Source organism: Hyperolius riggenbachi, chromosome 2 (genome assembly GCF_040937935.1).
Source record: "Hyperolius riggenbachi isolate aHypRig1 chromosome 2, aHypRig1.pri, whole genome shotgun sequence".
Lineage (NCBI taxonomy): Eukaryota > Metazoa > Chordata > Amphibia > Anura > Hyperoliidae > Hyperolius > Hyperolius riggenbachi.
Genome location: NC_090647.1, coordinates 152,911,929 through 152,937,577, shown reverse-complemented (window position 1 = coordinate 152,937,577; position 25,649 = coordinate 152,911,929). Strand labels below are relative to the sequence as shown.

At 42.8% G+C, this 25,649-nt stretch overlaps 1 protein-coding gene across 6 annotated transcripts in view; it reads right to left on the bottom strand.

Moving 5' to 3' along the window:
• FMNL3 (formin like 3) overlaps positions 1-25,649 on the bottom strand; it is a 170,891-nt gene that overhangs the window by 26,794 nt on the left and 118,448 nt on the right. For 5 of the 6 annotated variants that reach the window (XR_011026124.1, XM_068267709.1, XM_068267710.1 and 2 more), the window contains exons 5-20: positions 21,498-21,581; positions 20,987-21,139; positions 19,702-19,813; positions 18,776-18,852; positions 17,104-17,197; positions 16,903-16,977; positions 16,698-16,808; positions 16,460-16,609; positions 12,699-12,800; positions 8,656-8,950; positions 7,735-7,803; positions 7,507-7,631; positions 3,807-4,009; positions 2,807-3,041; positions 237-305; positions 78-158 (exon numbers count right to left, since the gene is read on the bottom strand). Coding sequence is in view for 5 of the 6 variants with exons in the window: in XM_068267709.1 (XP_068123810.1) it covers positions 78-158; positions 237-305; positions 2,807-3,041; positions 3,807-4,009; positions 7,507-7,631; positions 7,735-7,803; positions 8,656-8,950; positions 12,699-12,800; positions 16,460-16,609; positions 16,698-16,808; positions 16,903-16,977; positions 17,104-17,197; positions 18,776-18,852; positions 19,702-19,813; positions 20,987-21,139; positions 21,498-21,581 (2,035 nt within the window). In the remaining variant the exon portion in view is untranslated. The remainder of the gene's footprint in view (positions 1-77; positions 159-236; positions 306-2,806; positions 3,042-3,806; positions 4,010-7,506; positions 7,632-7,734; positions 7,804-8,655; positions 8,951-12,698; positions 12,801-16,459; positions 16,610-16,697; positions 16,809-16,902; positions 16,978-17,103; positions 17,198-18,775; positions 18,853-19,701; positions 19,814-20,986; positions 21,140-21,497; positions 21,582-25,649) is intronic. The other variant, XM_068267713.1, reaches the window with a different exon arrangement.

Sequence of the window (25,649 nt, the reverse complement as noted above, 5' to 3'; positions counted from 1 at the left end):
AAAATATATTCCAGTTATAGCTGTATATTTAATGAAATGGCCTCATTCCTATTCAACTGCTCCTGCTGCCAACTTACCAAGTCCAAGCTCTGCAGTTTGAACCCATAGACAGATCCTCTCTTGCTGCTGTTCATGTAGTTTCCTAAAGCAAGAATGATCTGAAAAGAGAACAGATAGAATTACATCTGAAATGATGACCCCGACTGCAGGGTAAATCTCCTCAGAGACCCGCTCACCTCCAGCATTTGTTTCAGCTTCGGAGAAGACTTGACAGAAGCGGAAGCTGCAATCACTGCATTAAGTTGCTAGGAAGAACAAGTTACATTGTATCAGTCAGTTACTTTGTCACTTCATATTGTCCAGTCACATATTAAATGGTTACTTCAAATAGCAAAACAACAATAACGTTCCCACAATTAGCAATAGATAAAGACTTGTAGTATCATATGTGTTATTTTTAGTGCAATAAATCCATTTAAAATATTGGCTTTACCATTTTGTAATTAAAGTGAACCTTAAAGACTAAATCTCGCTTCAGGTCTTATATATAGCAGGGGCACGTGTGCCCCTGCTAAAACGCCGCTATCCCGCGGCTTAACGGGGGTCCCTTCACCCCCAACCCACCCCCCGCAAAAGTTGGTCGTGAAATGGTCGCTGGTAATCTTCTTCCTGGAGGCAGGGCTAACGGCTGCAGCCCTGCCTCCCAGCGCGTCTATCAGACGCGCATCGCCGCCTCTCCCCCGCCCCTCTCAGTGAAGGAAGACTGAGAGGGGCGGGGGAGAGGCGGAGATACGCGTCTGACAGACGCGCATGGGGCAGGGCTGCGGCGGTTAGCCCTGCCCCAATCAGGAAGCGCTCCCCCGCTGCACGGAGGGGGTTTGGGGAGACAGGGACCCCCGTTAAGCCGCGCTATAGCGGCGTTTTAGCAGGGGCACGCATGCCCCTGCTAGCTATGAGGTCTGAAGCGAGATCTATTCTCGCTTCAGACTCTCTTTAAGTCAGGGGAAAAAAATGAGTTTAACTCACCTGGGGCTTCCCTCAGCCCCCTGCAGCTGATCGGTGCCCTCACAGCCCCGATTCGATGCTCCTGGACCCGCCGGCGGCGACTTCTGACAGGCTGGGAACGCGAGTGATTCTTCGCGTTCCCAGCCACAATAGCACCCCCTATACTGCTTAAGGTTACCTTTAAGGCTTAATTCCTCACATATATCTCCAGTTACACGCTGTTTCCGAGTCCCGTGTAAGCACTCAGCAGCTCAGAGTCCCGTGTAAGCACTCATCAGCTCAGAGTCCCGTGTAAGCACTCATCAGCTCAGAGTCCCGTGTAAGCACGCAGCAGCTCAGAGTCCCGTGTAAGCACTCAGCAGCTCAGAGTCCAGTGTAAGCACTCAGCAGCTCAGAGTCCAGTGTAAGCACTCAGCAGCTCAGAGTCCCGTGTAAGCACTCAGCAGCTCAGAGTCCCGTGTAAGCACTCAGCAGCTCAGAGTCCCGTGTAAGCACGCAGCAGCTCAGAGTCCCGTGTAAGCACGCAGCAGCTCAGAGTCCCGTGTAAGCACGCAGCAGCTCAGAGTCCCGTGTAAGCACTCAGCAGCTCAGAGTCCAGTGTAAGCACTCAGCAGCTCAGAGTCCAGTGTAAGCACTCAGCAGCTCAGAGTCCCCTGTAAGCACTCAGCAGCTCAGAGTCCCCTGTAAGCACTCAGCAGCTCAGAGTCCCCTGTAAGCACTCAGCAGCTCAGAGTCCCGTGTAAGCACTCAGCAGCTCAGAGTCCCGTGTAAGCACTCAGCAGCTCAGAGTCCCGTGTAAGCACTCAGCAGCTCAGAGTCCCGTGTAAGCACTCAGCAGCTCAGAGTCCCGTGTAAGCACTCAGCAGCTCAGAGTCCCCTGTAAGCACTCAGCAGCTCAGAGTCCCGTGTAAGCACTCAGCAGCTCAGAGTCCCGTGTAAGCACTCAGCAGCTCAGAGTCCCATGTAAGCACTCAGCAGCTCAGAGTCCCGTGTAAGCACTCAGCAGCTCAGAGTCCTGTATAAGCACAGGTTTCCACTGTTGTTGGGTGCAATGCAATCCAGGCTTCAATCCAGTCTGTGCCGCTCTACCTGGCAATCTTAGCAACATGATTCCTGTGCCTCATCCCGCCTCCTCTCTCCATAAAAAAAAACAAAAACAAAAAAAAAACGCATTGCTAGCCTGCAGGCTAGTGACTTACAATAATAATCCAAACATTTATATAGTGCTTTTCTCCTGTCGGACTCAAAGCGCTCAAGAGCTGCAGCCACTGGGACGCACTCAGGAGGACACCCTGCAGTGTTCGGGAGTCTTGCCTTGAACTCATTACTGACCCTAGCCAGGACTCGAACCCTGGTCTCCCATGTCAAAGGCAGTGCCCTTAACCAGTACACTATTCAGCCTGTACTGCACCCAGCCCCACGCTATCCCCTGAGAGATTTGTTCCCAATCCCCGCCATGCGACGGTCCTTGTACGTATGTACAAGGTTTTAGAATCCTATCAAACATCTGTGGAAACAAGCAGTCTGGAGTAGACACCCTACAAATCTGAAGCAGCTGGAAGCAACGTGCTCAAGAAGAATGCATCAAAATGTTAATGATAGATGCACAAATCTCATTGGGTTTGTAGTAACTGGCTCTAAAGGTAATGTTTTTTTTTTTTTAAATAAGTTGTCGAATCAAACTTTGACAATAGAAGTTGTCGAATCAAACTTTGACAATAGAAATTCTTCAAAGGTCTAACGGTCATCAGATGCTTGCTGTGGTGAGATAATAGTTTGGTACTAGGCAGTGACTTCATACCGGTGTGAGAAGTTGCAGGTTCTCATTGAAGTTGCCCATGAATGTCATAATGGACATCCTCTGAGAGAGACGCTCCACTTTACTGAAGAGCATCATGAATCTGTCCTCATCAGAGAGGTCCTCAAGAGGCTTCCTTTCTCGCTCATACTGCCTCAACAACTTCACCTCTGCTTCTGTTGGTAGGAAACGGACTAAACACTCTACAAAATCCACCGGCAACGTCTTCAGATCAAACCTGCAGAGAAGGGGCAGAGTGTCTACATTTAATCAAACACAAATTAAAAGCATGTGAATAAAAACACTTCTTTTAGAATTGGGTTTTGAAAACAACAGTTTCCGGCTTATTTAATAGCAATGTATAATGAAACAGCAGAATATATACTAGACTATATGTCAATGTATAAAGAAAACCTGAGCTGAAAATAAACTGATGAGATAAACAATTCTATTGTCCTACTTTGCTGGAATCCCAAAGTCTACTTGGGTCTGGAGTGTATGCAGAGATGGAATCCCGAATGCCAGCGGGGGACAAGCAGAGGCCGCAGAGAGGTACTGTATACATTTACACTTGGGCACATTTACATTCGGGGGTTTCGTTGCGCTCCTCGATTGCCAGAAAATTGCACGCCGTACTGTCGGGCACCCGACCGAGAAACACCTTGCAGCATGTGCGATCGAGAATGCGACCAATTTTCTTCCCGAAATTGGTCGCATTGTTGGTCAGGCATGCACTTGGCACCACAGATTTTCATCTAATTCGATTATAATAATTAAATTGGATGGTTGTCTGCCAAGTCGCCTGGTGTATGGCCACCTTAATCCTCACAGTGAGAGAAAAAGGAACAGCCTAGTTCTAGGTAGACTTGGGATTTTGCATACACAGGTCTATCTCATGTCACAAGGCAGGTCTGGTTTCCTATAGGCTGTCATGTTGAGTTATGCTGTCAATCCAGCAGCTGCTTGAACAAGCGAAAGATCCTAGTTGAGGTTTGATACGTACACTTGAATGGCTTTACAGATCTCCTCTGTGCTCCGGGCAGCTTTTCTCAGAGTGATTGCCAGGTTCTTGGCTCGATTTGATTCTAGAAGAGTCACTTTGCTGGCACTTTTCTGAGAAGACTTGGTCTTGGGGCAGGTCAGATCAATAGCTGCTCCCTGTGCTTTCGTTTTAAACAGTTCTTCAAATTTATCCATGTCCAAATCCTACAGCAGACATAAAAATTAAATTACTATATTAAGGAAACAGCTGAATGAGTGACAATAGCTTACCAGCTATTATCCTGAAAACAGGATTAAAATCTGACATAACATTCAGTTAAAACATGTTTTACTACTTTTCATTACCCATACAGTCATCATATTTGCTTTTGTGCACAAGTATTATCCATTTACAAATATATATTCTCACTATATATAAGTATATAGTGAGAATTTGTCTTTTGAGTACATTTTTTGCTTGTATACACTGCCAGGAATGTTTACTAGTGTGGCTGATAAGAAAACAAGCAAGATAATGTAATCACTTCCTCAACTTATTGGATCTAAGCTTTCCAGAGAAGAAGAAAGTGCTGTGTTTAATGCCTCATATGGATCCATTGCAGACTGACAAGTGGGAACAGCTCCAATAAATAAAATAGGAGCAGTTCGCTGTCAGTTTTGCAATGAGCAGAGAACGGACCAAAAAAAAAAAAAGAAAAAAAAATCAGCTCAAGTAGGAACACGGCCATTCGCTGAATGCTTTTCTGCTTCCATTTTTTTCTTCTGCTAGTAGGTTGTATGCTGTAAAAAAATATTTTAAAGCAAAGTAGAAATGCTGAGTTTCATACCAATTTTACCAAGCATACCTTACCAAGCATTAAGCAAAGAGATGGCAAAGCTTTGAGAAAACTAAGCTTATATGAGAGTATGTTGTGGTGTTGGTAGTGACTACACAACACCTTATCCTGATGTCTGCTCCCCCATGTGTGTCACCCACTGCAAACATCTCACACAGTTCACCAATACCCATAGAAGGCACAATGTCCCCAATCCTTCTATAGAAACTCACCAACATAAAAACCATCTCTTACTATGCTGCATGCAGACAGCATCTCTCCCTATATTACCCAATTAATTACATCACCCAATTACTTCCTCATGTGTAAAGTACCACCCTTCACACTCCTTCCTATATTCTTGCATTACCCCTACTATGCCCACATAGGCAGCCTCTGACCATGTATTTATCCAAACACTTCACCCATACTTCTTCCACAAAGCATTCAAACACTTCACTCGTTCGCCATCAATCACAGTCACCCAAGCACTTGAGTCTGTAGACAAGAAGTTTGTAAGAGAATGGCTTGCACTCCTTTTGTATCTTGATCTCTCTGTATCTATGCTGCATTATCTATAAAACATTAATTGCAGTCTATTATATCTGTATTGCTTTTGTATGTGTACGCACTTTGTTTTTTATATACTATCCATCTTCAAACCATTCTGGAAGGTACTGTTAGTACATCAATACAATAATGATTACCAGTTCATTGTTTACATAGCCTCTCAAGCATTTAAACCCCCTATTGTGCCAACGCAGCTCCCTAAGCACTGAAATCCCTATGCTGTGCACAATGCTGCTCAGCACTTAAATGCTCATTTACTTGCACTGAACCTTTTCTCTTCCTAGACATTACTAGAGTTTTCACCGTTTACAGAAAATATGAAATGTGTGCAGCTGCACAAGCGTGAGAGTGTGCATGTTTGTGTGTCTTGTTCAATGCACATGAAACCAGGCCAGTTTATTGGGGCGGGCAAGGCAGGTCACTGCTCGGGGCGCAGTTCAGAAATGAGGAGCAGCAGGCGCAGAGGGAGGAGAGGAGGATGCAGAGTGCAGTGGAGCGATTAACTCACCTTCCTGGCCGGGGCGAGGAACACGTGATACTTCCATCTTCGGCCTCCTAGTCAATGTCCTGCAGCTATGGAGACCACAAAACACTGAAGGGGAAGACAGAAGTATCGTGTGTGCCTTGTCCCGACCAGGAGGGTGAGTTAATTGCTTCGCTGCACTCTGCATTGGGGGCTATGGATGTCTATAATGTGTGGGGGATTGGGAGGGAGAGGGGCACCTACACCTGGCTACCTATACTGGGGGCACCTAAACCTGGCTACCTACACTAGGAGCACCTATACCTGGCTACTTATACTGGAGGCACCTATACCTGGCTACCTATACTGGGGGCACCTATACCTGGCTACCTATACTGGGGGCACCTATACCTGGCTACTTATACTGAGGGCACCTATACCTGGCTACTTATACTGAGGGCACCTATACCTGGCTACTTATACTGAGGGCACCTATACCTGGCTACTTATACTGAGGGCACCTATACCTGGCTACTTATACTGAGGGCACCTATACCTGGATACTTATACTGAGGGCACCTATACCTGGCTACTTATACTGGAGGCACCTATACCTGGCTACCTATACTGGGGGCACCTATACCTGGCTACTTATACTGGGGGCACCTATACCTGGCTACCTATACTGGGGGCACCTATACCTAGCTACCTATACTGGGGCACCTATACCTGGCTACTTATACTGAGGGCACCTATACCTGGCTACTTATACTGAGGGCACCTATACCTGGCTACTTATACTGGAGGCACCTATACCTGGCTACTTATACTGGAGGCACCTATACCTGGCTACTTATACTGGGGGCACCTATACCTGGCTACCTATACTGGGGGCACCTATACCTAGCTACCTATACTGGGGCACCTATACCTGGCTACTTATACTGAGGGCACCTATACCTGGCTACTTATACTGAGGGCACCTATACCTGGCTACTTATACTGGAGGCACCTATACCTGGCTACTTATACTGGAGGCACCTATACCTGGCTACTTATACTGGGGGCACCTATACCTGGCTACCTATACTGGGGGCACCTATACCTAGCTACCTATACTGGGGCACCTATACCTGGCTACTTATACTGAGGGCACCTATACCTGGCTACTTATACTGAGGGCACCTATACCTGGCTACTTATACTGGAGGCACCTATACCTGGCTACTTATACTGGAGGCACCTATACCTGGCTACTTATACTGGGGGCACCTATACCTGGCTACCTATACTGGGGGCACCTATACCTAGCTACCTATACTGGGGCACCTATACCTGGCTACTTATACTGAGGGCACCTATACCTGGCTACTTATACTGAGGGCACCTATACCTGGCTACTTATACTGGAGGCACCTATACCTGGCTACTTATACTGGAGGCACCTATACCTGGCTACTTATACTGGAGGCACCTATACCTGGCTACCTATACTGGGGGCACCTATACCTGGCTACTTATACTGGAGGCACCTATACCTGGCTACCTATACTGGTAGCACTTATGCCTGACTATCTATACCTGGCTACCAATACTAAGGGGAACCTACAACAGGCTACCTATAATGGGGGAATCTACAACTGGCTATCTATTTTGGGGGCACCTATACAACCTCGCCCTGGGAGAAATTTAGCCTAGAATCTGCCCTGCCTTGAAACACTATCTAATAAGGCAGTGGAAGTAATGTATGCATAATATATAACAGCAATTATTCAGCGATATATTATATGCATAGCAGAATGGGTGACAGTGCGTTTTCCATATTAATTAGGACTATATTTTGTTTTGCATACCTGTAAGATCCTCTCATCGTCCAAGTCACTGAACACTGTGCCACTAATCTGGTTGGGTTTCAGAGCCGTCCAGTTAAACACAGGCAAGCGGAACTTTGTTTTTATTGGTTTCTTGATTCTGATTGCTGAAATCAGACAAGTAGCACAAAACAAACCAGTGAAATAATGTGACTCCATGGACCTGACACACATCATAGCATTCCTACTCATCTAATAAGTGATGCTTACCTGATAAGCCAGTTGTGAGGATAACAGATGGGCAGGAAGATGGAAGGGGTGGTGGGGGAGGGCATTTACCTGAAGAATTAAATATATTTTTTAGTATGTCATTTATAAAAACACAACGCAGAAGCAATGGTGAATAAATAAGAGAAACCTGGTAAAACCAACTACGTAGTATATGAACTATAGTTGACATGTAAGACTATGAAATGAGACAGGATTATTCTGCTACCTACCAAAAGATGCAAAGCAGACATGCTGCATAACAGATGTACTAAAGAAGTATCCAAAGCTGCTTAGAATTTGCATGTGGTGCAGCGTGGGACTGGCAGTGATCAATGTGTCAGACTTAGACCAACACTTTGATCTGAAGGGGCGGGCTGACACCGACTCAGATAATATCTGATAATAGCACCCCTAGTGGCATCCATTATGCTCCTTTCCAGACTGTGTCCAACATTAGAAGCTGGGGGGGATCATCCACTGCCGGACCGGATAGGAAAAGGTTAAAAACCTCCAAAAAGTTTCCAAAATTCCTATTAACTACAGTATATAGTTCTTTTATCGGCCTTTGAGCCAAAGATGTGTAGTTTCTGTGAAATGTGAAGTTCACAGCAGTTAGTACTGGAAGCAGCCATCCTGCATAATAATGTGATAGCCAGTTCATTCTGTAAGCATGACATTGCTATTTCTTGATTGTACAGCTTACTATCTGTTCAGCTTGCACACAGAAGGTCTGCTATTTCTCCAGCAGTCAGAGTTAACACAACTCTAAGACTAATATTACACTCGTAATTGTGTGTGTTTATGTGTATGGTAACTTTTTTTTTTCAAATACAGAACACATTTGCTTAATTTAATGTGAAAAACAAAATTCAACAAATGTTAACGAAATACATCTGAAATGTTTAACCAAATCATGCTTACTTGGCATAGGAGGGGGCGGCGGAGGTGGCGGTGGGGGCGGAGGTGGAGGCGGCGCTGCAGGTATGGGCGCTTGTGGGGGAGGAGGTGGAGGCGGGGGTGGTGGAAAGTCTGCAATCAAAGAAAGATCTTCAGAAAAAGCAGCAATAGGTGGAGGAATGATGCCAGGCAGCCCCTGCTTCTGCAGCTGTAAGGCGTTGGCCTGCTCAAGCTGACGGAGATGTTGAAATGCTTCTTCCTTTTCTTTAAGGATTTTCCTTAGTGTGTTCACCTGATGGCTTGTGTTCTCATAGGTTTCCTGGAGGAATATATAAAAAGTAAAATGATCAGCAATTAAACAATATTTCCAATGAGAAGGCAAAGATGTGCTGGACTGCCTGAGGCTCCATTAGAGTCCTTCTTCACAAGGACTCCTGGTTCAAAGAGCTGCACTGCCTGTAATGAAAAGTTCTTCTATGTCCGGAGCACGAGACGCGTATTGGTATATTGCAGACAAACCACTACTGAAGTAAACTTTTTGGTTTTCCAAATTTGACCAATGTTGCTTCTGTTAGCACTGTTATGAAATGGATCCTCTAGTAACTGTTCAGCAATGTATACAGCCCTCACTGTACCTAGAAATAGAACCCAGCACCATAGATTGTAGCTTTCTGTTTCCCAACAATTAGATATTATATGTGCCTGCCAACAATTCAAAACCACTGTCACGTTAAGACTGTCAGGAGATATTGCACTAAACCTACTATCTACAGGTAGTCCCCGGTTAACGAACGAGATAGGGACTGTAGGTACGTTCTTAACCTAAATCTGTTCTTAAGTCGGAACATTGTGCCATCCCTGTCCCCTGTACCTCTTCTATTGCCCCCCTGTGCCTCCCTCTGTGTCATCTCTGCCCTTTGTATCTGCTTATACAAGTTTAAAAGCTAATTTTTCTTTGAATTCTTTAAAATCGATTCTCTCCAAAACTACAAGTCCCTATTGTGGGACATTATTACTTTTTTCTTGTCAGCAAAGCAGAATCAGACACCGTGCTGTGCCATCTTCTGTTTCCGGCCTGTGGGCATTATTGTTCACGAAAGCCCAACATTTTTCATTTTTGCAATTGCATTTTACTCAACTTTATTAAGTCTGCCTGATGAGCTCTCGAAAAGGTACAAGTTTATGGATGGGTTGGTAAATGGGTATGGGGGGGGTTCCAACTCAAAGAAGAACACACAAAAGGCAATGCATTGCACACATTCTGCAGAGAATTACTGAATGCTAATATAAAACAAGACTTATCCGGCTCTATATACATTATTCTGCAATTTTCCCCACCATGAACTCTGGAATGGTAGGGATGCCCCATGAAAGCCTCAAGTGAAACACATAAAAGAAAAAAAGAAAAGCCATCAAATTCACGGTATTACGTACAATGGAGGAAATAATTATTTGACCCCTCACTGATTTTGTAAGTTTGTCCAATGACAAAGAAATGAAAAGTCTCAGAACAGTATCATTTCAATGGTAGGTTTATTTTAACAGTGGCAGATAGCACATCAAAAGGAAAATCGAAAAATTAACCTTAAATAAAAGATAGCAACTGATTTGCATTTCATTGAGTGAAATAAGTTTTTGAACCCCTACCAACCATTAAGATTTCTGGCTCCCACAGAGTGGTTAGACACTTCTACTCAATTAGTCACCCTCATTAAGGACACCTGTCTTAACTAGTCACCTGTATAAAAGACACCTGTCCACAGAATAAATCAATCAAGCAGACTCCAAACTCTCCAACATGGGAAAGACCAAAGAGCTGTCCAAGGATGTCAGAGACAAAATTGTAGACTTGCACAAGGCTGGAATGGGCTACAAAACCATTAGCAAGAAGCTGGGAAAGAAGGTGACAACTATTGGTGCGATTGTTCGAAAATGGAAGGAGCACAAAATGACTATCGACCTCGCTCTGGGGCTCCACGCAAGATCTCACCTCGTGGGGTGTCAATGGTTCTGAGAAAGGTGAAAAAGCATCCTAGAACTACACGGGAGGAGTTAGTGAATGACCTCAAATTAGCAGGGACCACAGTCACCAAGAAAACCATTGGAAACACATTACACCGCAATGGATTAAAATCCTGCAGGGCTCGCAAGGTCCCCCTGCTCAAGAAGGCACATGTGCAGGCCCGTCTGAAGTTTGCCAATGAACACCTGAATGATTCTGTGAGTGACTGGGAGAAGGTGCTGTGGTCTGGTGAGACCAAAATAGAGCTCTTTGGCATTAACTCAACTCGCTGTGTTTGGAGGAAGAAAAATGCTGCCTATGACCCCCAAAACACCGTCCCCACCGTCAAGCATGGGGGTGGAAACATTTTGCTTTGGAGGTGTTTTTCTGCTAAGGGCACAGGACAACTTAATCGCATTAATGGGAAAATGGACGGAGCCATGCATCGTGAAATCCTGAACGACAACCTCCTTCCCTCTGCCAGAAAACTGAAAATGGGTCGTGGATGGGTGTTCCAGCACGACAATGACCCAAAACATACAGCAAAGGCAACAAAGGAGTGGCTCAAGAAGAAGCACATTAAGGTCATGGAGTGGCCTAGTCAGTCTCCGGACCTTAATCCAATAGAAAACCTATGGAGGGAGCTCAAGCTCAGAGTTGCACAGAGACAGCCTCGAAACCTTAGGGATTTAGAGATGATCTGCAAAGAGGAGTGGACCAACATTCCTCCTAAAATGTGTGCAAACTTGGTCATCAATTACAAGAAACGTTTGACCTCTGTGCTTGCAAACAAGGGTTTTTCCGCTAAGTATTAAGTCTTTTATTGTTAGAGGGTTCAAAAACTTATTTCACTCAATGAAATGCAAATCAGTTGCTATCTTTTATTTAAGGTTAGTTTTTCGATTTTCCTTTTGATGTGCTATCTGCCACTGTTAAAATAAACCTACCATTGAAATGATACTGTTCTGAGACTTTTCATTTCTTTGTCATTGGACAAACTTACAAAATCAGTGAGGGGTCAAATAATTATTTCCTCCACTGTAACTCTATGTGGGAAAGTTTTGTAAAATAAATAAATGTAAGGAGTAGTAGAGATACAGCATGAACCATGAGAATACATAATTAGGGGAAGCACTTGATGACGTTCCAGTGATAAATGATGCTGTGTCAGCACTCTGGGGAAACCCCAACACATCCCCATCAGTTGCTAGAGGAACCTCAACATCAGAAAGCAGAAGCTCAGCCACAACAGGAGCTCAGCTATGGAAAACAAATACAAAGTGCTTTTAAACACAAACACAGAAGAGAGCAGTAGAGAAGCACTTGTCCAATTTAACTTTGCCTCCTGCAAAAATACCACAAGTATTATAAACACTCTTAAAATAACAAACACATTGGGAAAAAGCACCTTCCTGTAAAAGACTGCAGTTATATGAAGTGCAAATCACACAGGGGAATCAGCATTTTATCATTGGTATGCCAAGCACAGGAGCAGAGAAGACAGGAGATGCTACGCCACTACACATCTGTGATCTAGGTTCTGCCACTGCAGAGCTCGGGACCTCTTCTAGGTCACATGGTGGCATCCGCCATCGCTCTCTGTCAGATCACAGCTCACATCAGGCACTAGCTGACAGGACTGCCTTACTTTCCAGTACCTGGAGGATTACAGGTTGGCGGCAGCTGACAAGGCCACTACAGGTGCCCATGAACGATACAATAAATTTCCTCAGATGTGATAATTCAATCAGATATGCAAGGTCATAAGTATTCAGAAGGTAATTATCGATTGTTTGCATAAATAGGTCAATTAGGGGACTTTCTCTCTTCAGATAAGGTCGTTAAACCAAACATTCTAATCGACAAAATTCTGTATTCCAACCAACTATGGGATCTTTCACAACAATTTTCTCACACACTGCATGGTTTTCTGTACAACTAGATTGTAAAAATCTGATGGAATGATGGAATCTGAGGAAAGTGGTGCGCTGTTATTGGGCACCATAGGCCATGCCTGGGCTGTATAATCATGAGGTAAAGTCATCCCATCGTCCCTGTATCTCACCCTAATTATCTCCAGTTCCTTCTCCCGTTGTAACAGTGTTTTCTCCAGCTCGGCCACTCGCATCATGTTCTCATTCTCCAAATCCAGCAGCTTCTCTGTCATCTGGAAGAAACGCATGACTACAATAATTAGATCCTTACACAGCTGAGAAGAGAGCCTTCTAACATCTTCCCAGCAGCAGTTCTGCTTGGTTATCACTAAATAAAACTGAAAGTAATCATGACATTTTTTTCTATAATGAAGAAATTCCCTGGAAAACTACCCAAGACTCCATTAGAGGAAGTATTACGTCATCTATCATATATGTCACACTCACTTGTGCTATGGCTTAAAGGACAACCGAGGTGAAATGATGAGATAGACATGTGTATGTACAGTGCCAAGCACACAAATAACTATGCTGTGTTCCTTTTATTCTTTCTGTGCCTGAAAGAGTTAAATATCAGGTATGCAAGTTTCTGTACAGGTCGGACTATAGCAGAACCCTCACTGATCAGGAACTACAGCTTTCCTGCCAGTAAATGGCTTCTGAGAGCAGGAAAGTGATAAAAAGGGTAATAATTTATAGATCTGAGCTCAGGCATACTCCAGTGATGGTGTCATTGAGCAGAGACAATGAAACAGTAAAAACTTAAAAACTAGATTTAAATATAAAATAAAATTGTGGGATATATAAAAAAAAGTTATTTTTTTGGAGAAGAGGGACAGATACAATTGTTTTTCTCATCAGTTTATTTTCACCTCGGATGACCTTGCATGTGGCAAGATATCTGTGTTGATTCACAAAGCTTTTCTCTTGAATTATCTCAGCTTACTTATAACTCACAGTTTATCTCTCCTTGACTTAACTCATGATTTATTTCTCCTGGGTCCATTTCCACTAGATTATTACAGTTCACATACTTTTTTCCGTATGTGAATTTTTGCACATTTATTTTAATTTTTGTATGCGTCTAACAATCATTACATGGGAAACAGATGCATGTGGCAGAAATCTGCAGCATGCAATCAATATTTTTTCTGCATCGCACCACATGCGAAAATTTGAATTCCATGGGAATGACTCCACTGAAATTCATTGGTTGTAATTTTTAATGTGCATTGCAAATTCATACTTAGTGGAAAAAACTCTGACTTAAAAGGCAAATAAGGAGACATGAACCTTGACTTAAAGGATACATGAGAGAAATAAAAGATCTGTTTCACTTACCTGGGGCTTCCTCCAGCCCCTAGAAGCCTATGTGTCCCTCATCGCAGCTTCACTCTCTGCCAGTGTCCCAGGGGTCTCCTCTGTAGTGGCCTCCGACCTGGCCATGGGAGCGCGACCTCAAGCGGCACGTCAGAAAGAATCAAGAATGTTTCTGTATGCATAACATACCCGATTGACCGATATCTGATTTGTTGATCGAGCAGGATGGATGATATTGATTAATCGTATAGGAATCTGCTACTGTTTACATGATTTTGATCGACAAAGAATCGATTTTTGGATTCAGAGCATGGACAGAGCATGGAGGAAGAACATTGTTCTGATCGATTAGTAAAGCTGTAGTGTGTGAGCCACTAGCCAATAGACTTTCAATCAGCCACACTGTAGTTAATCACGCAATATACCCAGTAGTTGATCACTTAGTCGCTCAATGCAGAATCGCTAGATGTATGGCTACCTTTACAGTCAACGTGAAAAATAATAAGGTGAGATAATTAATGAGAAAAGCTTTGTGAATCAACCGCATTTTTTCACCTCCCTACACATAGCAGGAGATATTGTAACCTCCTCCATTAGGCACCAGGTGAAAGCCCAGTGAAAGGGTGAGTTGGTATATAAATCTATAGCTGTGCATGAGATTATGGTAGGTTGTGAATACATGCTCACATTTATAAGTCATCTTGCTGGAAGGCAATCACCTCAGTCAAATGACGTCACCTGACACCAAGAGTGATTTTCTCTGAACTGATTATTTGCATGATGGGAGATGTGTCATTCCACTGGAGAGGCGACACACCACAAGCGAGAGTGGAAGAACAAATACCACCAAATTCAACACTCTGGGGGCTGTGGTGACCCATTATAGGTAAAGGTTAAATATTTCCCACCACATCCCACTAAATGTAAAATATTAATGACCTGTGGTAAAAAAAAAAAATGTTGAAAGTTAAATAAAATGTCCAGCCACCCACAGGAAAATCATTGCATCTGCAACACTTAATGCTCACCTCTGAAAATGGCAGTGCTTTGTAGCCATGATAAGTAACCTCAGTACATTCTCTACCACCCACACTCTCTCAGTGTTATTTAGTCTACACGTTCTCCTTTTCCTGTCTAGCTTGATGTACAGTGACTGAAATTAGAATGTGGATGATCGATGCTTGTATGAATACTTACAGAAGTTCCCGTAAGTAATATGTCACACACATTGTTACCCCTGTGACTTTGCTACACGCACGCTGTTTTAACAGGAAGTTATGTGAAGCCCTTGCAGATCGGAGACCTCCTTGGTGAATGGAGGTAATTATAGCTGCTGCCGCCGCCATTTAGATAGATGCAGGAGGGGAGTGCAGAGGGTAGTGCCCGAGGTGAGGGGGGGGGGGCGTCCCCGCTGTGCATATCTCTCCCCTCATGCTGCGACCCCTCCTACACCCCCAAAACGGCCATGAGCGGGCCCCACGGGGGGCCCTGGGCCCCCCCCCCCCCCCCCCCCCACCGGGGCCAGGGGCTGCTTTCCCTATTGTTACGCCAGTGGTTTCAAGATCAATCTGCACGATTCATCAGGGTAAACAAGAAAGAAGCATATCTCCTAATGTTTCTTCCACAACAGCTTGCTAGCAGCTATCTCGGTCTACTCGCACCAGCATAGTGCTGCAGGCGCTGGAACTCTCTACATGGCTGGAGCGACTGGACAGAGATATCTGCTAGCAAGTTGTTGTGGAAGAAGAATTAAGAGATATGCTGCGTGTGCTGGAGTTTGGGTTTATTTGTGTTTGTATGTTTTGTATTGTTAAAAGAAAATTCAATAAAAAGAATTTACAAAAAAAAGAGATATGCGATTTTCTTGTTTGTCTTGATGAAGTGACTGGCATGGCCTTGAAACATTAGCTTTATTTTGTGAAGAAATAAAGAAGGATCTGCCAGCTTCATGTGTGATTAACTGCAAGTTTTATAAGCATGGTGTCATTCACCCTTCTATAAGTGGTCTGCACTCTGTAACTTGCAGTGTCAATGCCAACTGTCACCCATATGATCATGTCTCAGTTGTTACCAATATCATTTCAGGCCACAGTTATTTAAAGTGTGTCTGCAGTAATTCTCAGCTATTTTTCATCCTTAGGAATATTGTACATGTTACAACCGCCCAATAATATAAATGTCATCAGTAGCATACCACCTTTACTACTAAAGATCAATGCCATATTACTGAAAACTGTCTGCAGGATAGATCATCAATTAGTTACAGATTACCCAGCAAGCTCGTGGTGAACCGGAACTCCTGGAAGTGTGTAAAAGATAAAAGAAAGGTTCAAAAGGACCAAAATTCCCTCCTGTTAAAACGCTATGCAAAACAGCTAAGAGACCACTTTGCACACACTGCTTTTAGCCTTTGGTTTACAAAATATTCCCACTTGGTTGTAGCTGCTACAATATAGCAAACTGCTAAATGTAATTTGTTTCTGTCCATCATATCCTTTATTTCATTCCTATTTCTCAAAGTAATGTGAATGATAATTCTACAGTCCCATTGAGGAAACCAAGATGTACTCACATGGGACAGATGTTCTTCCAGCTCCTCCACTTTCTCAAGTGCAACATTCTTGGTCTCAGCATCTTCCAGCAGACCACCAACATCAAACACATTGTCCAAGTAGGCCTGAATCTGCACCTGCAGTTTATCACTTTCTGTGTGTTTAGATTTCTGAAGAGAAAAAGATGGCACATACAAAGTTAGTGATTGTTTTCCAAAACCTTCAGGCAATCAGTAGCAGTGCATCTTCCTCTCTTACCTCCAGAAACTCTTCTAGGCCGAGCTTGGTGAACTCATACTGCAGGTGAACACGGAAGTTCATGTCTTCCACGGAATGGACAACAATGTTAATAAACTGCATACATGCAACCTTCAGAAGAAAATGTTTGATTACTACCAAGTCAAGAGAACCTCTCTATTATCCAGGATAATTGCTGGAGTCATCATCTAGATGTTTCACCTACCATAAAATCAATGTTGCTGTCTTCATTCCTAAAGTATTCCATGAGCTTCTCAAAGCGATGCTTCTCTTTGCAGACCTAAAGGCATTGAATACACATGTAAGAACATTGCTCGTGAAGAGTGGCAATAAGGACACAGTGCAGAAAACTCACACTCCAGGACTATATTACACAGGGGAATGTCAGGTTACACTTGTATCTTACCTCCTTGAAGTTGTCAAAGGCAGACAAAATGATCTCATGTCCTCCCCGGACGAGACACACTGCAGCCAGTAATTCCAACACCAGAGCTTTAGTCCTAGTTAATTAAAAATATATAAAGTAATAAAAGCAACTCATGCTCATCCTGTCAATGTACAACCCTGAAGTTTCTGAACACATTAAACTGCCAAAATCTGTGATCCCAATGTGAGACTGGGGAAATGCTGTCACTACTGCATTGACTAGAAAAGAGAGTGTACTCAGGCCTGGTAGACATGGGCCTCAATTCATCATTGTCTTTGCGATAACTTTTTCCAGTTCGTTAAATTACCAAATTCGAAGTTTATCGATTTCTAGTTGTATTCATCAAGGTTTTTCCGCATTCGGTATGACTTCGAAAAAATATCGATAATGCGGTAACGTGTCAATATTTCCACTTTACAGCGGTAACTTGACACAAGGCCATAATATTCCCATGGAATTGTGGGTAAAAAGTCAGTCTTTGAACACCACGTAGTAAGATTCCGAAAAGGGCTTAACACCTGGACCAGGATTCTGGAAGTGGCTTGAAACAATCCCACAATTTCGCCAGCTACAGCTTGATAGGAGCCTTTTCTGAAAAAATGTAGTGCAGCTAGCAATTTAGTTAACCCTGGCACTGTCTGTGTACTCTTACAAGAAATGCAGATATATAAATGCAGATATCTTGGTATAGCAAATAAATCCATTCTCTTGCAAATTGATATGGTTTTAGACCTTATTCTTGCCCTTCTGCTCCTTTGAATCACTCTCAGCTGATACATAACCACCTAAAATGGCTCCATCTTCTCTGTCAGCAATGATCTAACGGGAATAACGACAGAGCAGTGAAGGAGATAACTAATCCTAAATTTAACGCTTTAGCGTTAAATTTAGGATTAGTTATCTCCTTCACTGCTCTTTCATTTTCATGAATTGCACTTTCATTTTCACGACCACTTTCATTTTCATGAATTGCACTTTCTTCCGTTTTATCGCATCCTTACCGAATGATTACCTAATGCTCGCTAACAGTTGTAGATAACTTTGATGAATCCTGAAATCAACTTATCGAGTTTGGTATTTTACCGAGCTGTTAGTAATTGATTCGATAAGTCTTGATGAATCGAGGCCATGGTGAGAAGCCAGCTTTTCTCTATATTTCCATTCCAAGAAATATATTTCACCAGACTCTATATATAAAGGCTTGTACACACGTGCAACATTTCTGCATGACCAAACTGACGACATGACCGACCGCACGACTTGAATTTTCCGCGCACCAACCAACTGAATGACCAACTAATTTGCATACTGCACATGCAAGCAAACGATGGACTGCACTATAAGGCTGCATTCTAAACAAGTACAACTTGTTCAAATGACTTGCACACACATGGCCAACTGCACGATATCAGCCCAACAGTCATGTGAGTTGAATCGCCTGTGGATCAGGCAAACCGCCTGTTATCAGTTGCTCGTCATTTGTCACATGTTTACATGCCCCACACAACAAGTTTGGATGGTAGGTAGGTGGAAAAGTTGCACACGTGTACGAGCCTTAACAAATACGGCAGATTCAGAGATCTGACTTAATTGATCATCTACTTGCTAAAAACGATGAACATTCACTGTAATGCAAAATGTAGCTACCTACCTTGGGTTCTTGTTGTTTAAGCTAAGTGCAATCTCGTTAACAGCATGAGGGTGCGACATGACCAGATTGAAGCCATACTAGAAGAAATTGACCAAAAAAAACAACAAAATTTTTTTACTACAGACCAAGATTTACTAACACAAACACAACTCACATTGAAAGGAAAGTGTATTCATTTTACTTTTTCCTTTCTAAGATACAGATTTAACCATTATCAGCTCAAGTAAATTCATTCTAATTTGCGTTTATGCATTAAAAACTATAGTTTGTGTTTATAGCTGAATTTTATGTGTGCACACAGAAGCTGTATAATGTACGTACACACTGCATGTACAAGTATCCCCCAACATATCTGGCCTTGTACAATTCCTTTTCTTCCTACAGAAACTTTAAAGATGCCACTGGAACACCCACCACCAGACAGCATTTATACTGCCCCCCTCTTCCCAAAATGTCACCCAAAACAATCTCTACAGTATAATCTATTTACCAAGCCTAAAGGGACTCTGTAGTGACATAGGATGCTGAACTGCATGCGTACATAACTAGGGGTAATCAATAGGAAAATAAATTGAATGCAGGATTATGCAAAATGTTAATACAAATGTATGCAGGCTTGAAAGTGGACCAATTGAATCCTGCCAAGGTGTTATTCACTTGGTCCATTTTCAAGCTGCATACATTTGCATAAAATGTTTTGCTTGAGTCTGCACTACACAGAATTATTTGTATCTCACTCAGTATCCCTAAATATTACCAATCCTACTCAGAAATTGCGGTGGTTTTTTTTTCAATGAAAGGGTTAAATATGCAAGGGCTGGGGGAATACCTACTAACTTATAGCTATGGGTTGTAACCAACTCTGCACTTACAGCATGGATCAGTAATTAATGTGCCAACATCTGTCATAAGATCTGATGGATTACCTGGTAGTTCATGATGGCACGGAGACACATGATGCACACATGCACGTCATCCTTCTGGCTGACCAGTCGGGAATTCTTCAATGCTTTCTTTCCAGGCAGTGTGTTGTAGCTGCTATTAGTAGATAGTGAGCACACAGTAATATGTTGGCATCAGCATAAAATAATGAATATGTCACATTATAAAGCTGAACACATGTACGAGACTATGTAAGCCTACAATGATAAATGCGTTAGTAGCAACATGGTATTAAGCAATGTCATGGATGGAAAGATCTGTTTCCCTTTGTAACTGCACCAATAGCAGCATCTGGAGAGCAGAATGATATGATGGCATCTTACAATTGGAAGAATACCCCCACACACCCATTTCCACTAAGTAAAAGAATTGTAAATGCTATTTTTTTGTCTAAGGTGTGAACAAAGGCAAGAACAGGGTTATAATATGTTATTGCCTGGTTTCAGGACTGGTTTATACATAAATTAAAAATAGTGGGATGTGCATATGGCAACGTTTCTTTAACCTGTCCTTGTGACTCCCCAAAGGTGCATGTTTTGCAGGCAACCTCCCCTATGCACAAGTGGGGTAATTAGTGTCTCAGATACATGAAATTCACCTAGCTGAGACACTAATTAGCCCACCTGTGCATAGATGAGGTTGCCTGCAAAACATGCACCTTTGGGGAGTCACAAGGACCGGTTTGAGAAACACTGGCATATGGAATCACTGTGTACAATGAAGCTATGAACACACCTGTTCGGACAAGCCTATAATTTGCTATAGGTAGCATTGTTTTTTCACTGCCTCATCCGCTAACCCCTATGTCTCCTTTACTAAGTTCTCCAACTCACTACCCTCTAGATTGTAAGCTCACAAGGTCAGGGACCTCCTCCTAGTGTTTTTGTATTCTGATGTTATTGACCATATGGACATGTACAAGTATTGGTAATGTCCTAAACCAACGTATCAATTAATACGTTAATCATGTGTATACTTATATTGATGGATGTCCTGATTGTACAGTGTTTTAAACCTCTCATGTATCCATGTTCCCCACTGTTTGTTTTGTACTATGTACTGTGCTACAGAAGAGGTTGGCACTATATAAATAAAAAAATAATTTTAATAACTTGCATGTTTTATTATGTTCCCCTTGCCTTTCTAGGGGCTATTGGCCTTTGAAGGTAACACTTCATTATGAACAGATTATGGCAGAATCACAAAGAAGGCATTTTGGCAGGCTAGCTGCAGGGAACAATGGCAGGGAGCTGGCACACAGATACATACCGGAGCACAGACTGGCGGGCAGAGCGAGCGAGGCCGTTGGCGAAAGGGGCATGGAGGGCGTTGGGACTCTGCAGATCCTCGATGGATCTGCTCCAGGGTTTGGACTTTTCAACCAAGCCATCCTCCCCGTTTTCCAGGCCCTCAAAATCAAACCTACACCAAAGGGATACAGAAGAAGCTTGATCGGCCAGGGGACAGACAAGAGGATTGAGTAAAGCAAAGCTACAAAGCAGCACACACATGGTATCCAGCCTGGGAAAGGCACAATAGCTTCAGCCGAGACCAACAGACAACAAACTGCAAACTCAGCTGCTCATGTCAGACAGCACGGGGTGGAAACTGTTACTTGGAAGACATGCTGCTCCTTCAGCACGAGAACACAGGAATTTACAGTGGATAATCAGCTGCAGCACTCTGTGTGCACAGATTTTCCTGCTTGTGGTATCTCAGTCCCTAGGAGTGTCTCTCCCACATAGATCCCAGAAAACACTATTTCACAGGCTGTACTTACATAACCGCGCACTGCGCAAAGGAGAGATACTCCACCAAAACGTCCAATCCCTTGTTGTCATTGTTCAGGAACTCACGCACCCACCTACAATACAAAGAAAATACTGAATACTAATGTGACCGTGATACATACCGGTAATACATGTCGGTAAAATGTAGGGACATATGTAAAATCATATATACCATTATTATTTTTTTTATAACAAGACAGCAGACGTTGCACTAGAGAAATGGTTCTGGTAAAATTCACCACATCCCGACTCAGGCTCTAGGCTGTTGGCCCAGCTGAATCATGGGAGATGCCACAAATGAACGTCTGAAAAAACCACTGGAGGAAATTTTCCTCTCTTCACATCAGTTCTAAACCTAGAAAATTGCACGTCAAGCTTTATTATCATGTCTGCAGCAATATAATGTTTTACATGCCATAACAAATTGCCTTAATTAGATCTGCATGATAAACCGTGCACAAAGAGCAGTAAACACATTTTCCAAATATAGTAAAACCCTTGGATTTCAAGTAACTTTGTTTGCAAGCGCTTTGTAAGACAAGCAGAATGTTTTATGAAATGGCGACTTGATAAGCAAGCAACGTCTTTATATACAAGCCCAGTACGTATACTCGCGTGACATCATCATATTTTAAAGAGAAACTCCGACCAAGAATTGAACTTTATCCCAATCAGTAGCTGATACCCCCTTTTACATGAGAAATCTATTCCTTTTCACAAACAGAGCATCCGGGCGCTGTATGGCTTATATTGTGGTGAAACCCCTCCTCAAAGAAATTCTCAATACGTATTCTTGGCAGTTTCCGGTCTGTGAACCCTGTTGCATTGTGGGAAATAGCTGCTTACAGCTGTTTCCAACTGCCAAAACAGCAAGCAGCAGCAGCTTCATCACTTGCCAGCAGTAAAAATGTCACCATGTGATAAATGTCAGAATATAAATTAGGGGTTTAAAATATTTTACAATGGGCAAACACTGACTAAATCATTTATACATAATTATTGTAAAAATGAAGCACTTTTTTAATTACATTATTTTCACTGGAGTTCCTCTTTAATGTGTCCAGGGATCAAACCCACTAGCAGCCTTTTCTAAGCACTAGCGATTTGAAAAAGCTCTTGCTAATGCAATGCTATGGGGGATTTTTTAAAAAATTACATGGCTCAAGTGGGATCACACCCATAGCATTACATTAGCAAGAGCTTTTCAAATAAAGTGCTCCTAGTGGGTTCCAGGCCTTATACATACTAGGATAATCCCATCTGATATAAGGCAATCACTGCCTGCAAGCTTTTGCTTCCCACAAGAACGATTGTGATGGGCATGTCTAGGAGAACTCATGGAGAAGCATGTGATCAATTTGGTCAGATGATAGTTATGCAAGTGTCTGATTTGTTAGTCATGATCATGTGCTAAAGCAGGATGTGATCACAGCAAATCAGAGCTTTGAAAATGTATTAGCTGATCAAACAAATCACATGCTTTTCCATGAATGACATGACCATAACTACTGACAGCACCCAGTTGCTTTTGAAGACCAAACCAATCAGAGCCACGATCAAGAGCAATGGGAAATCAATTAAACCTCAGAAAAAGACCAATGGGTTATGTACTGCACAGAGCAGTAGGCCCAAGAGATTCAGCTTGGCAATGGACTGGTATTTCTTGTCAAGTTCTCACCATTGGCATTGAAGGTATTACTCAGGAAGAAATTTAGTTAAATAATAAAAAATGAGCCCACCCTTGCCTTAATTTTTCCAGTATTTTATAAAAGAGGTATGCGCTCACAGCTGTAATAATATACACATATACCGGTTCGCCTCCTCTTACATACAATTAAAATTCAATTTTACTAGTGCTAGTAATGGAAGAACTCACCAACTGCTCGTCAAATATAAGGGGCCAGTTTATGAATTGCCATCACCAAAAAGTAACTTTACATGTGCCCCGGGTGTGATTTGGTTTTGATGTGTCTTATTACTTTATTAGAAGTGTAATATATGGCAACAAGCTCACAACAATAGAGTTGACTTAACGGTACAAGCAGCATCTGAGAGGAAACATACACTCGCCACTCACACTGCACTTTTAGTACAGCAGAGATCAGAGGATGCATGGTGGCTTTTGGAGCACCTGTGTCGGTGGGATTAGATTATTTTATGAAAGCTCTGTATTTCTGTAAATCAATACTATAAATGATGTATGACTTATCCCTGAGGGACATGGTTCTTACTTTTGGAGGGCCCATTTCCACTTGGGCGTTGCGATTCAGTCGGGGAAACCGCGTCAACGAATCCGCATGCGGGTGCAGATTCATTCGTGTTTCCATGCATTTTTTCACGCGATTTCGCTGGCGGTTTGCTCTATTGACATGGGTTTTTAAGTGACAACACACGCGAAAATGCATGGAAAACCGCAAGACAAAATGCTTGCGGTTTTCCTATTAAATTACATTACCGGCGATTCGCGTGCGGGTGTGCGGCATGCGAATTCTGACGGGTCTGCCGTGCAGATTTTTTTATGCACAGCAAACCGCACAGAATTCCTGACAAGTGGAAACAGCCCCATCCACTTGTATTGGTTATGCGAATCTGCATGCAGAAAACGCATGCAGATTCGCTCTAGTGGAAACGGGCCCTGCCTGTTTCCACTACATGCAGATTCTGCATGCAGAAAACTGACTCCAATGAATGCCTATGGGAAATCTGCATCAGAAAAATCACGTTCAGTGGAAACAGGCCCATAGACATTCATTGGAGTCAGTTTTCTGCATGCAGAAACTGCGTGTACTCGCAAGTTTCTTTTTTCCCCACACACAATAATAAAAAAGCTGGCCTCTTGATGGGTTTCCCCTGAGGAAAACCAGACTACTGAGTTTGCTCTCAGCTTGCATTGTGGGAGATTTATTCATCTTTGGGCAAGCAGTCCTTTTGCTGGTCAGGTTACATGGCAGTACAGCGGCAGCCTGTGTCACAAATCTCCCTCTGGTGCCCACTGCACACACTGCGCAGAAAGGTGTGTCTCCAATTACTTATTTCTATTCCTGGTTTAGTCCCTGTGTTACCAATCCTTTGCATACTGCTGTAAATCTTGCAGCAACAAATCACAGAAGGTGGACTGCAATCCACCTGATCAGCTAGCTCTGTGAGGAAAATACTTGTGAGTCAATGAAACACATTAGTATAAATGCCCCACAATGAATATTAAAAAGTGTACCTGTTGGGCATAAAACAAAAAATTTATTCTTTATTTTTATCTGGTAAACAAGTAACGAGGATGCTAACCAGGTAATCCATACGTTAAAATCACTATTCTTTTTCTTGCTGATATATGATCATTCCCCAGTTTACCTGACTTATTTGGTACACACAAAATTTGGTTTGCTTCTATACTTCCCCTCAGACTTAACTAATGCAGCTGAACCCGCTTATCCTCCTGTGATTCCTTGCAATGTATAGATTTCAGTTACACTGTGGAATACTGGAAAGATCCCATAGTGCTTAGTAACGGGCCTTTCCTGAATCTAGCTGTTTTATTGACAGAAATCCATCAGACTTCAAGGGGTCATTATTGTCTATTGGACTGTAAAGCGCCTTCACACTGTAGAAAGCAGATACACATGGTAAGTTATGAGTGTTGCACAACAGTCAAAGTCAGTTCAAAGGAAACTTGAGAACATCAGTCCCCCCCCCGGTCCCCCCCCCCTGCTGAAAGGGCGGTGTGCTGGTCTAATAACACAACAGCAGCATGACACTAGCTCTAAAGAGATCTACCATATCATATAATGTCTCTATTCAGTATGGAGTGGCCAGCTCAGACAGGTTCCAGGCCTATGCATGGCTGCTCTGTGTGAGAGAACAGGCCCTAGCTACCTCAGTAAAGAAAATAAACCAATGTATGCACCTCTCTGCTATAACACGGTTTTGTTTGTGAGGCAGTCATAGAGCAGCATCAGTTAATGGTTAAAGAGGCGGAACTGTAACGACATATGGTAGAATGCAGTAAATAATTACGGATACTCATTTTTAAATCAAATATCCTGCCTTCAGCATCAGAAACACTTACTATAGCTACATATTGCACGTATTGCAGTATATTGGTGTGTAGCCCTGCCTTCCCATTGAGGCTTAGCCTAAGCAGTTTA